Below are 16,759 nucleotides of genomic sequence, written 5' to 3'. Positions count from 1 at the left end.
TCTCTAGAAACTGCTACAACCCTTCAAGACAGCTACAAGTCCTCACTTACTTTTAGCAGAAAAATCAAGAACAAAGGTTCAGAAGTGTTCCCAGAGGTCATACAGCTGGTGAGTAAGAGGCAATGGGGCTTGACCTCAGCTCTGTGTCTGCAAGCTGCCTTCAGTTTATAAATGAATGATGTAAAACAGAGTTTTCTTCTTACATATCACTGTTAGACCTGAATCTGGAATTAATCTATTCAGATTTTAGAAACTACTATGTCCTTATTATAGTCCTAACATTCTTTTTTCATGTAGGAAAAAATCTTCATTTAAGTAGAGAGCCCAAACACAATTATCATTCAGGCCAAGAGCAGGCCACTGAAGAGGGTGACTTGAGGGCCATCAGGAGGGTCCCCTGTGCTAAAATCACTTTTTGGTCAAGATTTAATTGATCAAAGCCCATTCCTTTGTTTAAAGCACTTTTTAAAAAAATCTTTTCCTTTAATATGTAAGTGATTATGTATTAAAGACAACATTTTTTGGGGGGAGGCAGAGTATCATTAATTAATGTATTAGTGTGAATTGGTTCATCAGTGAGATTTTTTCCTTCAAAAGTGCAACCTGACATAAGGTCAATAAAGCATTTTGCTTTGAGAGGGATAATTTACCAGAGCACTGACTAGGGAGACCTAAGTGAAGGACTTATTGGCAAAGAGGAATATCCATCCTATGTTTTTACATCTTACTTAATCCTGGCATCAATCCTGAAGGATTGGCACCTTCATTAAAAAAAAAAAAAAAAATGTAGAGGGAGGAACAGTTTCTGAGATTCAGTGACTGGCCCAAACCCAGACACTTGTCAGAAATTCAGCTAGGACCCAAATTCAGGTCTCCTGCTCCCCAGCTTGGGGCCTTCTTCCTATTCTGCTTCCAGACTATGATTGTCCTGGGAGAGAAAGTGGCAGAAAATGATGCCCCAGCAGAGAGCTGAAAAGGCATAGGCTAACCCTGGACTAGAGTCAGCCTTGTACACAGCATGGCTTTCTTGATTTTTCTGAGACAAACATAAGAGAAGTGATGAACAAACAGGGATATCTAAACAAGCAGACACTAGGTTAACATCAGGATCTTCACCCTGGCTTTTATCATGGTAACTACGATATTAAAAAGTTTCTATTAGAGGGGGGTGGGGGGATGGGTTAGCCTGGTGATGGTATTGAGGAGGGCATGTCCTGCGTGGAGTCCTGGGTGTTATGCACCAACAATGAATCATGGAACACTAACATCAAAAACTAATGATGTAATGTATGGTGATTAACATAACAATAAAACAATTTAAAGTAAAAAAAAAAAGTATTAAGCAGGTGCCGTCTCATGCAGGAATTCATAAGGAAATAAAAAATATACTTATCACAACCTAACTAGGATGGGACAAAACACACTGGCTTTAAAGACAAAGAAACCTAGGCTTAAATCCTGGCCCAGACCCTGGCAGCAGTGTGCCCTGGGGCATGGAACTGAACTTCTCTGAGCCTAGTTTTCTCTTTGCCAGAGTGGGGTAGCGACAATTTCCACACCTCACAGGTTCTCTGTGAGGACTGAGAGAGAATGCATGAAAAAGGCCTAGCACAGCTCCTGGTACGGAGGCAGCCCAAAGGGGAAAAGTCCAGTGTTTACAGTAAATTACTGAATTAAACAGTCCCACATATATACAACATGAGCACAACAACAGAATTAACAGGAAGGAAGGGGCGAGAATCTTACCTCTGGATCTTTATTCCACTGCACAACATACTCCCAACAGCAATGTGCGTGCAGCACGTCTAGCTCAAGGCTACACGGAAACTGCTTATAGGCTAAATGCAGCAAGTCTGAAAGCCACAGGAGAGTGACAGATTTATTATTCTTTCCATAACAAAGACGCAGCCACATCCCCTCCACTCTGGACTGCATATTTCTCCATATTTATGGATTACCTGGTATAGCTCCTAGGTTCATGTCCATCTCTGACACTTCAAGTAAACCTCTGTTAATACCTTCTTTGGGTTCATCTGGGTTTTCTGCATCTCCTTCCTTATTAGCCAGTTTTAATAATTCAGGGCTGAAGTCCTGTTTAAATATCCACTTGGCTACGCTGTCTGCAATGCCACCTACAGTGTGGAGATAAGAAAATGAACATTTAGGGCGCCTGGGTGGCTCAGTTGGTTGGGCGACTGCCTTTGGCTCAGGTCATGATCCTGGAGTCCTGGGATCGAGTCCCACATCGGGCTCCCTGCTCAGCGGGGAGTCTGCTTCTCCCTCTGACCCTCCTCCCTCTCATGCTCTCTTTCTCTATCTCATTCTCTCTCTCAAATAAATAAATAAAATCTTTAAAAAGAAAAAAAAGAAAATGAATATTTACAGTGTTCACCAAAAACGGCAAGGGCAAGTGGGGTACTGGTATCTAAGGACAGCTCTATACTCCCATATGAGATAAATACAAATGCATATACCTATTTGTACACCACACAGCTTCTATGTCCACAAATTCAAAATATACTTTATCAGACACAGATGAAGGGGTGAATACATCTTTAAAACACTTTCTTTCTTTCATTCATTTAAGATTTTATTTATTTGTTTGACAGAGACAGACACAGCGAGAGAGGAAACACAAGCAGGGGGAGTGGGAGAGGGAGAAGCAGGCCTCCTGCCGAGCAGGGAGCCCGATGCGGGGCTCGATTCCAGGACCCCGGGATCATAACCTGAGCCGAAGGCAGACGCTTAACGACTGAGCCACCCAGGCGCCCCCATTTATTTTTTTAAAAAAGATTTTATTTATCTGAGAGAGAGACAGAGGGAGTGAAAGAGAGCACAAGCAGGGGAAGGGCAGAGGGAGAATCAGACTTCCCGTGGAGCAGGGAGCCCAACACAGGGCTCAATCCCAGGACTCCGGGATCATGACCTGAGCCGAAGGCAGACGCTTAATAGACTGAACCACCCAGGCGCCCCTAAAGCATTTTCATTTACATGTAAGTGAAACAGACTGATTAGTATGATACCTGTCTAGGCTTCTTAGGGCAACATATTACTTTTAATAGTCAACTAACTTGCCTACATGGAATATTTATGGGCAAAATTTAGCCACATCTAAGAAACATGATGCTATCCCATGTTTCAATCATTGACACAGGCCAAAAAATTCTAAATGCAAACTGAAAAACACTCAAGACAAAGAGTCCTCTGTTTATTACCTAAACCAAATTATACATTCTTCTGTAATTTATCAACACCTTTTCTTTCTTCCTATTTTGATTCAAATATAAACCTTTCCACAAAAAAGAACGCTTCACAGTAAAATCACCATTATCAGGGATGATAAATGGCAGCAGTGTGCTGGGTATTCCAATTTCTTATGTTTGACTTCCAAATCATTTGGTAATTTCCATTCCAGAATCAAGCCCTTGCTTATATTGCTTAGGTTAATATCACAATGATGGTCCTACCCTATCAGCAGGTGGCAGCAAGGAGTGTAGAGTTTATAATTTAAAATTTTTCACAAGTCTTTTTTTTTAACATAATTTATTTAAACTTTAAAAAAAAAAGTTTCCATTTGCATGGAGTATCTTTTCCCATCCCTTCACTTTCAGTCTCTGTGTGTCCATCCATCTAAAGTGAGTCTCTAGGCACCATATATATGGGTCTTGTTTTTTTTTTCACCCATTCAGCCACCTTCTGTCTTTTGATTGGAGAATTTAGCACATTTATAATTAAAGTAATTACTAGGAGGTGTTGCTCATTGCCATGTTATTCTCTGGCTGCTTTAATCATTCCTCTGTTCCTTTATTCTTCCCTTGCTCTCTTCCTCTGTGGTTTGATAACTTTCTTTGGTGGTATGCTTATAGTCCTTTATCTTTTGTGTATTTACTACAGGTTTTTGCTTTGTGGTTACCATGAGCTTAGAACTAACAACTTATATCTGCAGCCGTCTGGCTGGGTGAGTTCTACTGCCCTGTCTTTGGGTCCACTGGTCCTTCCTTCTGCCTCACCGAGTCTGCTGCTGAAACCCTCTAGCACATACTGAGTTCAGTTACTGTATTCTTCAGCTCTGCGATGTCTACTTATTTTCCATCTCCTTGAAGTTATCACTATGTTCATCCATTCTTCTCCCCAGTTTGGTGAGCATTTTCCTGACTATAATTTTGGACTTTTTATCAGGAAAATGACTTGTCTCCATTTGATTAAGGTTTTTTTTCCCCCCCCTGAAGTTTTATCTTGTTCTTGGACTTGGAACATATTTCTCTATTTCTACCTTTTGCTTGATTCTTCCAGTCTTCAAGGAGTGGCCTTGTGCAGGAGATGAAACTTGTCATTTATCCAAGCAGCCTAGTAGATTTTTAAAAGCTCCCAGTAGCTGAGGATGTGACAAGACCAGCCAGTGTCCTATAAGAGAGGATCTTCACCACCTACATTCAGGCTGACTGAAAGCCAGAACCTCAGGTATCAGCTTTTTTCTATTTTAAGATTTATTTATTTATATGAGAGAGAGAAGCACATACAACACAAGTGAGAAGGGCAGAGGGAGAGAGACTCTCAAGCAGACTCCACGCCGAGCACAGAGCCCGGGGTGGGGCTCAATCTCACGACCTGAGCCAAAACCAAGGGTCGGACGCTGAACCAAATGCACCACCAAGGCAACTTGTCAGACATCAGCTTTTAAAAGTATGCAAATATATACAGTCCTGTAGGACCACAAGCATAAGCTCCACTGGCCACCAGAGCCAGGGGATCTGGAGATGTCCCCTGGGTGGCAGTCACAAAAACCAGAGCTCCAAACAAATGTATAAGCTCTTTCTGGGTTATACCGGCAAACTGGGACAAGGCAGAAGGCAAGTACCAAGATGGCATCCGCAGCCTATGTTCCTTGAGAGCAGCTCCGGAGGCCACTACATGTGTGCCAAACCTAAAGCCTGCCTCTCAGGCTGAAGCTTACAGTCTTATAAAGAATAAGAAGACACGTTAACTAAATAAAAATCTATAAATACATGGGTATTTATAAATCCAGGAATACAGATAGTCCAGTATCAAATGCCTGACAGAGCTGCTGGTAAAAAGAAAGTACATCAAGACAACTAAAAATTTACGATGCTTATGGTCCTGCAGGATATAAGCACAAGAACCCAATGGTTCCAGGACAGCAGAAAGTGATAAATCACAGAAGAGGTATAAAGTTCTGTGGAAGTTAGGAGGAAGAAGAAAAAATTTGTAGCTAGTGGATCATGAGCAGTTTCTTAGAGGATGTAGTATTTGAGCCGGGCCTCGAAAGAGGAATAAGTACAATTTAGCATCCAGAATGGGACAGGTGGGGAAAGGGAAGGGGACAGGCTCAGACGTAGAGATGGGGAATCACACAGATGCTTCATCTGAACCACAATCAAGCAACAAGCAAGAAATGGAAAAATGGGTTAGATTCAAAGCCAAAAGTTCTTAGAGAACCAGTTTCTATTTGTTCCAGAAGTTCTCGAATTTCTTAAGTCTCAGAATCTCCTTAAACTCTTAAAAATTACTGACGATCTCAAAGAACTTTAGCTTATGGATTATATTTATCCATATTTATGCTCTTAGAAGTTAAAATTGAGAAAATTTTAAAATATTCTTATTAATTCATTTTTAAATACAAATAATAAACCTATTACATGTTAATAACATTTTATGGAAATATATTTCCCAAAGCAAGAAAAGACGTTTAGTGAGAGGAGTAACACTACAACCTTTGCAAATCTCTTCAACTGGCTAGCTTATATCTGGATTCTCCAATCAGCTTCTGCGTTCCGTCTACTGGGATCTGCTGTTCTGGTTGAAGTAAGGGAGGAAAAGCCAGCCTCCCACAGACATGAAGTCGGAAAAGGGAGGGCTCTTGAGGTCCTCTGAGCACTCTTTGAGAACCGCAGCTAATTCTCTAAGGCAGGGGGAAGTAGTGCGGATTCCTGAGCAGGGAACTGACAGAAGCAGACTTTGAGAAGATTAACTGAGAAGAAATAGGCATTAGGTTATTTTTAATTTTTAAAATCTAAATCTATTTCTCTTTCCCCATCCTTTCAATCATTTCTATAAAAACCACCAGAAATGCCCATACCATAAACATGTAGATCTATAGGTGCAATGCTCAAATAAACTCTGGCTTACCTTTTCCTCCTTCCAGTAATTTTTTGACAGAAAGCCTCGGGAGTGGCTCAGCCTGTAGCGACGACACTTTGGAGGTTGACGAGTTTGCTTTGCTGTGAAGTAAAGTCTGAAGTATGAGACAGTCCTCCAGTTGTTTCAGCAGAAGCTTCCAGTATTCAGTGTCCAGAGAAAGGGCCTCCCAGGAATCGGTGAGGGCCTCAGAATCAGCACCCAAAACTGTTTGGGAAAACTAACAGAAAATGCACTGGTGATACTCTGGCAAAGGTTCTGGATCAACAGTCACTTGAATGAGCTTTTTAACTTGAGAGCTGAAGGACCATCAGGTTATGTCACGAAGCAACACACAAGACTCTGCTTCACAAACATTACCACTTGGCTGGATGGAACATGAGTGACAGGAGGAAACTGGATTCAGGAGCAACAGTGACAGAGCATGGACATTTACAGAAAGACCTGTGGCAAGGCCCCCGATTCATGTGATGTGTACTAACAAGTCTGCAGGACCATCTTTGACAAGGGCCACGGTCTTTTCTGTCAGTACCAGGATAGTGCTCACTCTTCAGAAGGCACTCTCCAACATACAAAATGTGTCTCAAATTCCTTCTCTTTCCATTATCATAAACATCTTAAGCCAGGAATGTTAAGTTTAGCATATAAACTACTGAGACTGACAATGTTAAGTGAATCTCTACAGGCCTATTTAAGTGACTCATCCAATTAAATCCATGTCCCCCTAGAAAAAATTTGATCTACCATGAGATACAAGAGATGTTTGTTTTGCTTTTTTAAAAAAAATAAATTTGAGTCTTTGTAAGAGATGAGGAAAACTCACAAAGCAAAAAGTCAATAGGAAACTTTTATTCAAATCTTTCAACACTCTATGCCCAAAACAACTTTTGTTTATAAAGGGGGGAGGGTTATAAATACAATTGTAGAATTTAAGAGCTACAGCAAACCTCAGAAATAATGCAGTCTAACCCTGACCTCCTTTAGATGAAGAACCTGAAGTAGGAGACTCATGTTTAAGGGACTTACCACAAATCCCCAGCTGCTGGCAGAGAGCCAGGTCTCTGCCCTCCAACTGCAGTACTTTTCCCCTCGAAGTGGAAAGTATGAGGTGACGGCAAAGTTCAAGTATGCATGCCATCTAAATAAACAAGTTAAGGGCAGCACCCCTCACTCCCAAAAAGACAAATGAGAACCTGCTGGACACACATTTCAAACTCTACATGTTTCATAACACCAAAGACACTCTAGCCCCAGACAAGGACGAGCAGACTGGACAGGTAGAGATCCAGCCTATCCAAGGACAGGTGCACCCCCGCCCACTTACTTTTTTCTCAGTCATACTGTTCGAGATCTGTGCGGCAACGGAATGCCCAACGTGTGCAGACAACAGAGCAGCTCCGTTGTTCTCAGACTGAATACAAGCCGTGCGCATCTGCTGCCACCAAGGAGATACAGACTGGGAATCCCAGGTCTCATCAATGGCCACTACGGGCAAAAAGAGAAAGTTAAAAAAGAAACTCTGAGCTCGTTGATTCTGTCTGTTCAACCTTTAACATTAAACATAACATTGAAACTAAATTCCCCAGTGACATATCTGTAAATTTCTGAATTAGAAGATTAACCCACAGGGCGCCTGGGTGGCTCAGCCAGTTAAGTGCCTGTTTTCAGCTCAGGTCATTTTCAAGAGCAGTGGTCTACATCTCAAGGGCCATGGAACTGCAATAGCCACCAGCCTTTTACCTTTCATCTTGCTCAGAAGGGACAGCATCGTATGAAGACAGCACACAGACTGTGGTTTATCCAAAATATCTTTCTCCTTAGATAGCCAAACACTCAGGAGCAGAGACTGAAATCAAATTTAAATAATTTTCAGTAATAAAAAAACAAAATGCCGCAGTTTTCAAGGAAGCACATGTGTATATGAGGGATTCAGTCCTTCAGGGTGAGAAATAAGGGGCTGCTCATTACATCACGTAACATGAGAGGCAGAACAAGGTACCCTGTCTACTTAAGAAGATTCTTTACCATCTGTTAGATATGGAACTTCCACTGTTTCCATCTCTTCTTTGGGTTAAGCATTGCCTTCTAGGTTGAACCTTGATTAGGGAGCATATTAACAGAAAGGTTACTACCAAGTTAGCATAGACTGCTGAGTAGATTGGTGAGAAGCCACTCAGCTGATGGGAGGAAAGGGAGGGTCTGGAGCTGGGGACCTTCCCCCACATTGGCCACAAGGTACTGTGGACTTGGAAGTGGTGAACAGATAAGTAAAACTATCAGATTCTAGTTTTTAAATCACTAATAAGACATGAGAAAGACTTTATAAGCAAAAACACCTAAATCAATGTAAGTGACTTTTAAGATGCCCATGAACCAGCCTATCTACTTAAAACTGAAATATTTTAAGATGTACAAAATTTGCACATAGATAATTCTGGGATAATGAGAACTCCAACAGCATGGCACCGCACCTGTAACTACTAGTGGTTGTGAAAGGCCTGGCTGCTTTAATTCTGCAGGACCTTCATGTAAAAACAAAAACAAAAAAAAAGCTTGAGAATAAAAGGTTGATTACCAGTTTAAATATCTTAGTACAAATACTTTTCAAAAATGAAGAGTAGGAAGTTGAAGTCATGTGTGAAGAAAATGAACTTGGGAGGATGACCGAAGGACCAGGAGATGTTAGTACTCGCCAGGCATCGTCCCGTCCAATCCCAACCACCACGTGGCAGGAACAGTCTCCCAGGTTTTACAAATGATGAAAAGGAAAAGGAACTTACCCAGCACAAAACAGCTAATGAGTCAGGACTGAAGTGTGAACCAAGATCTGCCTGATTCTAACACATGTTTATTCTCTTTAAAAAACTGTACATGTGTATAGACGTGTACATGTACACATAATTTGAACAAATAAAAAATAAACACACGCTTTCAAAAGGAGTCTATTTCTCCCTTTTCTGTTCAACCCTCTTAGCTCTCTCTGTCAGCCTCCTTTCTACCTCATCTTATCCAGAAACCTATTTTTTTCTTTAAAGATTTTATTTATTTATTTGACAGAGAGAGACACAGCGAGAAAGGGAACACAAGCAGATGGAGGGAGAGGCAGATGGAAGGAGAGGCAGATGGAGGGAGAGGCAGAGGGAGATGAGAGGCAGAGGGAGAAGGAGGCTTCCCGCGGAGCAGGGAGCCCGATGCGGGACTCAATCCCAGGACCCTGGGATCATGACCTGAGCCGAAAGCAGACGCTTAACGACTGAGCCACCCAGGCGCCCCAAGAAACTTTTTTTTTTTTTTTACAACCAAATATGTGCCCTCATATTTGCCTGCATATTCGTAAGACAAAGACAATGCTAACAACAATAAAGGCTAATGGTTACACAAAGCTGACTATGCCCAAGCCACTGGGAGCTTTCTAAGTAATACAGAAAGCATTAGGGAGCAGGCATGGGGGAGAGGTGGTCACCGCTTTACAAAACTGGGGTCATTACACCATGTGCATTCCACTTGCCACACAACATCCTGTGTGGTCCACAAACTTTTGACTGACTTTATCCATTTATCAAGGTTATTCCCTCTCTTCTAGACCTTATTACCTCACACAACACAGCTACTTATAACCATCAGGCAGGCTAAAAAAAAAAAAAAAACAAAAAAAAACAATGAGCTGCCTGTATAGGCAACAAAGATACTCCAAAATCAATTGGAAATGACCCTGTCTCAGTGTTCTGGGCACACAAAGCAAATCAAAAGGAAATGAGGGGGGATGGGAGAACTTATCTTCTGGGTTCACTCTGATTAATTTTAGGCCAAAATATATGAGCAGGGGTATTTTAAGAGCATATCAGGTTTCTAACACACCTATGGGTTTAGTGTCTTTCAAAGCTTGATTCATCTCTTCACCAGCAACAAAGTTTCAAAATGCTCAAAAAGATGGACCACCCAAAAGGCTAGACAAATTAAATGCCATGACCTGACTCCCTCTTCATACTAAAAACTCTTTCATTTTTCTCTCCAACTAACCACTCCCCCTATCTACCACCACCTTTATTTAGCAAATTCTAAAACAAAAAACCCTGTTCTATTTAACTCTCCTTCCATCTCTCTCTAGGTCAACCCTGTTTCTAACTCTCATGCAACAAGGTAATCTTTGCTTATAACTTAGTGGGTGCTCCTCTTGTTTATTAACTTTAAAAAAGTCAATCAGTCATGCTTTAGTTAGCATGTAAAAAGTTGGAATGAAACAGGGGCTGCTGTGGAAGCTATCAGAACACAATGACACAATTTTAGAACCACTTATAAGCAGCAGATTTTTTTAAGCTTCAGGAAAAATTAAGGTAAAAGGAGAAAAATAACCAAAGAGGAGAACACAGAGATAAGATACCACATAAAAAAACATACACAGACACACAAAACAGAAAAAGAGAGTATACAGAAGGTAACGATCTCTATAACTTGTAAATACAAAATATCCTTTCAATACATCACAGCAAAGAATGTCACATATTATTCATAATGTGGATATTCATATTATAAATGTACACTATGTTATTTCACATATAAATGTCACATATTGACATATTACCAGATGATATCTGAGTATTAGATTTTTATTAAGAGAAAACTTGAGAGGAAATTTAGTTAATTCCTCTTTTCTAAGTAAAGCAGTATCTAAGAGTTGGTAAACACCTGTACCTAAGAATGAAGTAGAAAATCCCACTGGTTCTTGGTAGATGCTTCTAATGCCTAATGAACATTACTTTTTGCTAAGTATCCTCCCCCTGTAATATTAACATCCCAGATGTTTTAATCCTTCCCTCAGCAGAAATGCTGGCAGATAGAACATGAAGAAGCCATCTGTTAGCCCTGTCTCTTCTTAAACTTTTGTCAGTTTTTTGAATGAGCCTTATTTTCTAGTCTTTCCTGAAAACTAGGTCTATTTTAGTATACAGAATTAAAACTTGATAAAATTCCAGTGAGGGTAATTATAGTTTTAAACATTAAATTAGTTTTAAACATTTAAACATTTAAAAAACTATCGGGCTGTTGTCTGTGAATTACGTTAATAGAATATATAATTCTGACTAAATCATATGTTAGGTTTTATAGAAAAATTGGTGGGCATAGTACATCCAGACGGATTTCCAAATTTAACAACATACACAACCTAAAAAAAAAAATACACACACACACCCTAATTTCTTCACGAACATAATTCCAATAATTCTTTTCCTGAACCAAGCTTTCTCCTGTGTTTTCTTCTGTAAGTTCTGTAGTTTCAGCTCTTATATTTATGTTGCATTTTGAGTTAATTTTTATGTATGGCTTGAGGAAAGATTTAAGGTTCATTTTTCCCAATGTTTCTTGAACCCTAGATTTACTGCAGACATTTTACTGATACTGATTAAACACAATGTAAAGATAAGAAGTACCTTGTACTCATTTAAGCATCTCAAATTTGAATAATAAATACCTTCTCTCTTTTTAACTTTTTATTTTATAATAGTTATAGATTTACTAGGGGCACAAAAAAAAAATGCACAACGAAGTCCCATGCACCCTTCCCACAGCCTCCCCTAATGTTGACATCTTATACAATATCAAAACCAAGAAATTAACATTGGTAAAATCCACAGAGCGAATTCAAATTTCACCAATAATGCACGCACCAATATGTGTGTGCACACAATTCTATCAAATGTGTAGCTTTTCAAAAACATCACCATGATCAAGCACTCAACTCTACATCAGCACGAGACTCCCTTGTGCCACACCCACCCCAACAGTCACTCACCCTCACTCACCCTTGACCACCACTAATCTCTTCTCTATAACAGTGCTATTTCATGACCACTACAAAAATGGAATCATGCAAGTACATGTCTTTTCAATCTGGGCATTTTTCCACCCAGCATATTTTCCCTGCAGTTCATTCAAATTATTGTGGGAATCAAAGGTTGAGTCTTACTGCTGAGGAGCAGTCCATGGTAAAGATGTACCAGTTTGTTTAACCACTCACCCACCGAAGGACATTTGCGTAGCTTGCAGTTTTGGGCTACTATGAATAAAGCCACTTATGAACATCCATGTAAAACCTATGCCTATCTTTAACTGCCTTACTTCCTGACATACATACTGCAAAGGACAAAGAATGGAATCTGTTTTTATAGGATGTAAATGTTCAATTAAAACAATACATGAACACAGTCAACAAGCTCATAGAGGAGCTTTCCCAGATCCTGGCCAAAATGCAGGGTGTTAGCGGGAATCGAAAGTGTGTGTATGTGTGCATGTGAGTGGTTAGGGTAAAGACAAGGGAGGACGGCAGGGTCACCTCCCTTGTCCTGTGCAGAAGGGCAAACATTTAGTGTTGTTATTGTTTTCTAGTGAATGATTCTTCTGTTTTACATTTGTTATAGCACAGAGACTAAACCCTAACATATATTCAAAGTTTGGGAATGTTTGATAACAATTCTGTATTGCTCTAAGGGAAGTTGATTTTGTTCTCTAAGATCTTTTTTACTTCTAATATGATCAATTTCCCTGTTGATCACAATCCACTATAAATGCATGCATACATGTCAGATTCTAAATTTATTTTAGGCTGACCATGGAATATGCCCGCTACAATTCACAGGGAATTAGAAAAATAAAATACCATTACTCAATTAAATATGGTGATTATAAATTTCTTTGATCACTTTTGGAAGGTTTTCATGTATGTTCTATGATACGCTTTGGACAATGGTTAAAAAAAAAGGACTGACACTTCTGGTTGACATGAGAAGGGAAGAAAAATGTGCAACAACAAGAAAGCTTACCAACAACAGCTGAGGGCTAAGTCCAGCTGACTCCAGAGTGTGACACATATCCTCGGTAGAGCTTTCTCCATGCAAACACTTCCAGAAAAAGAAACTACCTAGTAAAACAAAAGCAAAATGCATTAACCAATGGCTACTTACCATTTGGACTAACATTCTTCCTGAACTGCAATCTAGATCCCCAGAGAGGCAAACTAGCATGAGAAAAAAGAAATTAATGTCTCAGTTTGCTTGATTTTAAAGCAGAGGGCAAATCATCACCTAACACTGTCTCTTTAGTATACATATTAGCCAATAAAACCTGTACGACATAGTGCCTACATATCCACAGTATTTTCTGTTCACTGGAAAATATACATTAAATTCTTAGGTTAATTTTAAAACAAACTGAACCTTTGAGATGCTGTAAACTCCTGCCAGGCTTTCCTCCAGAAGAGGCAGGATTCAAAGAGCAGTTTTATCATTCCACCTACCTAAAGCCACATACTCCTCTTCACTTATCTTCTTTATGTTGATCACATCCTTCTCATATTCTAAATATTCCAGGAATGTTTTTACAGGTAACACACCATCCTTATCGTCAGAAAATCGGACTGTAGCAGTCCTGGTTTTTTCCTCTTTGTACTTCTCTAGTAATGCCTGGAGCTTAAGCAGTTCTTTGTCATCAAGCCTCAGTAACACAGCCAAGTCCTTAAAAAAAAATAGGAAAAAAAAAAAAAAGGTTGTGAATACACTGTATCTCTTCCTATGACTCCGCCATCAGGGTTGCCCCTGTTATCTGAAGTGAAATGCAAGACTATAAGCAAATGATGACTTATTAATGTGATGGCTACAATGTACTCTGCTTAAAACTTTACTCACAAACTCATGAACTGGATATTAAGTAACTTGAACTTATCTTGAAACACTACATATTACTAAAAGTATGATTTTTATACAATTTTTTGAGAATACTCTTTTAAAATGTTTGAATTTTACTAAAGTATTAATTTAGAATCAGAAAAAAATTGCAAGAGTATCAACTGCAACTCTTGTGGTTCTAAGTAAACTAAAGGCCTATCTGAATGTTTATTTATTAAGCAGCATAAACACAATAAAAAATACTGAAACCAAGCCTCACTGTATCTACACATACATCTTCTACGTGGCTCTCAGGGATACAGAGGTTGAAAAGTTACGTACTGCGTGGAGCGCTGGGTGTTATACAAAAGCAACGAATCATGGATCACTACACCAAAAACTAATGATGTAGGGGTGCCTGGGTGGCTCAGTTGTTAAGCGTCTGCCTTCGGCTCAGGTCATGATCCCAGGGTCCTGGGATCGGGCCCCACATCAGGCTCTCTGCTCTGCGGGAGCCTGCTTCTCCCTCTCCTACTCCCCCTGCTTGTGTTCCCTCTCTCGCTGTGTCTCTGTCAAGTAAGTAAATAAAATCTTTAAAAACAAAAAACTAATGATGTAATGTATGGTGATTAACATAACATAATAAAATTTAAAAAAAGTTAGAGATATATCCTGCCCACCTTTCAAACCATCTTTACAGACCATATGTGCAAAAACATCTCCTGATTTTACTATTATTTTTCTAAATTAGGGATAAACGTACACACACACACTAACATATGCTTAAAAGACCCTAAATTCACCATAGCAAGCAAAACTTTCTCCCCACCACATGCTGTTGTTTTTTAAAAACAAGTAGTACACTGCAAACGCTATGAACACACAACAGTAGTTCAAAGCTATACTGAATTTATTATACATGAGCTTATATGAACTACATTCCACAGCAACAAAAATGTCTCCAGACTCGAATTTTAGTTTTACAGGCACAAGATTAGCCATTCAGCCTAGAAGTGGACTGGACATTTTTTGAAGGATCTAAACAAGGTCACAGCAAAATACAATTTTAATCCTTAAAAAGTGCTTTAAAAAATAATAAAAATCAGCCAACTGGTAACTTTAAATTTTGTAATTTTTATCTTTACATACTGTATTGGGGCTATCAAGTGAAAATGAATTCTGTAGGGGATTACTAATGACATACACTTAACTTTCTTTGGTGAGTTGGAAAGTTGGGATCTTATGAAAAAATTAGGCATTGAAGAATCTATGAAATACCTAGGCAATCCTGCAGACATAATTTAGTCAACTTGACCTTACTGTTTGAAATGATTTTATACTATTGCTGAAGTAGAAAGAAAAATAAAAAGATCCTGAAAAATGGCTTTGTTGTTTATAATAGCAATCACAGAATATTACGAAGGCTGTTAAAATGCTTTATGAAATCCATCTATAATCCCAAGGATAAAAAGATGTTAGAATGTGTAAGTAGTTTCCAATACAGAGAGAAAATCTTTCATTTTTCTGTTCAAAAATTTTTATTCATGTATGTATATTTAAAATAAAAGGTTTCCACTTTAAACTTCAATTAAGTTTCAGATACACCAGATAATTTTTATAAGTATTATCAGTGACTTGACAAATCACTAAAATCACTTAAATAATAATTTTCCTTTAGATATGTGGACGACATGGACCCTAAAGGCAAGCAGGCTGTCCACAGTCACACGGTAATCTGAGAGAAAGAGAGGACAACCTTCCTCTCTACTCTCTATCAAGGAAACTATTTCTCCATATGAAAAGTAAGAATTTTGCTTACATGCTCCAGAATTGAGCAATACTGCACTATAATGAAGATTACAAGGTACTGCCATTTTTTAAATGTTTTACAGAATGAAAACATAGAACATTTACTATAAACACTTTGATGTAAGACAGAATTTCTATTTAAGTATTATGTAGTAGACAAGAGAACAAGCTGTATGAGTTTGTTCACAAGACCACCAAAAACCCAGTCTCTTCTGTTTAGCAAAATCTTTTTTTTTCTTTAAAAGAAATTAAAGTTTTGCTACTTCAGTAAACTGAATATATTTTAACTGGCAAACCTGGTCCAGTTATGTTGTCAGAAACAACCTTAAAAAATGAGTTGAGAGAAACCAAATGCTTCTAAGATAGTGAAAATGGATTAACAATAAACTGTAATATCTTGGCATAAATAATATAAAGTTAGCACTAAGGCACAGAGAGCCAGCAGGTCTTATAAAGAAAATACACCTTTACCCTTCATAAAAATTCTCAATTTTCTACTTCTTTACTATCAATTAAAAAATTAAAAATAATCAGAGATTATTTTGTATAATGAGGAATGGAATTACTCACATTATCCGAGAATGGTGCGTCTGAATGAAAATCAAGGGAATTTAACTGACAGACAGACTCATAAAGATGGAGTAATTTCAGTTTATTGGCACAGAACTGTAGCAATCCTTCGTCAACAGACTCAAGCTCTAAAAGGTGGAAGAAAAAATACATCAAAGAGATATATTTAACAAACTTATAAAAAGGTCTTTCTTTCATTAACACTCAGTATCTTATACTTCTCTGATGTTCTAGTCTATTAAATACTGAGATACTTAAGCTGTAACAGATTACTAAGACAAAGATGATTTTTCCATCATGGAAAAATATCCAAATATTTTAATGAAATAAGGCATAGTACTAGTGGGGGAGGGGTGGAGAAAAAGAGAAAAAGAAAAAAAGGCAGAGCTTTCTTAGTCTAATACTCAAATTTTTAAAAAATGATCTGAAAACAGCTTTGAAAATATTCTCCCTCACCCCATAATTCATATGCCACCAATTCTGTTCATAGAGGACAAACAGAAAGCTGCCTGGCTCTTGCTATCATGGTGGTCAAAGATACCAGAATTCAAGCACAAACTCCGGAC

The 16,759-nt window shown here is 38.7% G+C and overlaps 2 protein-coding genes across 3 annotated transcripts in view; one reads left to right on the top strand and one right to left on the bottom strand.

Annotated features, from left to right (window-relative positions):
* The window catches only part of IARS2 (isoleucyl-tRNA synthetase 2, mitochondrial), a 77,151-nt gene extending 72,774 nt beyond the window's left edge, over nucleotides 1-4,377 (top strand). The window contains exon 24 of the mRNA XM_073884083.1: nucleotides 4,294-4,377. Coding sequence (XP_073740184.1) covers nucleotides 4,294-4,362 — 69 coding nt within the window. The 3' untranslated portion in view covers nucleotides 4,363-4,377. The remainder of the gene's footprint in view (nucleotides 1-4,293) is intronic.
* RAB3GAP2 (RAB3 GTPase activating non-catalytic protein subunit 2) overlaps nucleotides 1-16,759 on the bottom strand; it is a 96,275-nt gene that overhangs the window by 14,434 nt on the left and 65,082 nt on the right. For both annotated transcript variants that reach the window (XM_073884081.1, XM_025892026.2), the window contains exons 19-26: nucleotides 16,194-16,321; nucleotides 13,448-13,664; nucleotides 12,975-13,072; nucleotides 7,897-8,002; nucleotides 7,481-7,641; nucleotides 6,148-6,376; nucleotides 1,959-2,132; nucleotides 1,747-1,853 (exon numbers count right to left, since the gene is read on the bottom strand). In XM_073884081.1, coding sequence (XP_073740182.1) covers nucleotides 1,747-1,853; nucleotides 1,959-2,132; nucleotides 6,148-6,376; nucleotides 7,481-7,641; nucleotides 7,897-8,002; nucleotides 12,975-13,072; nucleotides 13,448-13,664; nucleotides 16,194-16,321 — 1,220 coding nt within the window. The remainder of the gene's footprint in view (nucleotides 1-1,746; nucleotides 1,854-1,958; nucleotides 2,133-6,147; nucleotides 6,377-7,480; nucleotides 7,642-7,896; nucleotides 8,003-12,974; nucleotides 13,073-13,447; nucleotides 13,665-16,193; nucleotides 16,322-16,759) is intronic.

The sequence above is a fragment of the Callorhinus ursinus genome, unplaced genomic scaffold (genome assembly GCF_003265705.2).
Source record: "Callorhinus ursinus isolate GAN/ISIS: 27379988/994484 unplaced genomic scaffold, GSC_fseal_2.0 scaffold54, whole genome shotgun sequence".
In the NCBI taxonomy this organism is placed as follows: Eukaryota; Metazoa; Chordata; class Mammalia; order Carnivora; family Otariidae; genus Callorhinus; species Callorhinus ursinus.
This window is presented reverse-complemented; position numbering and strand designations above follow the sequence as displayed.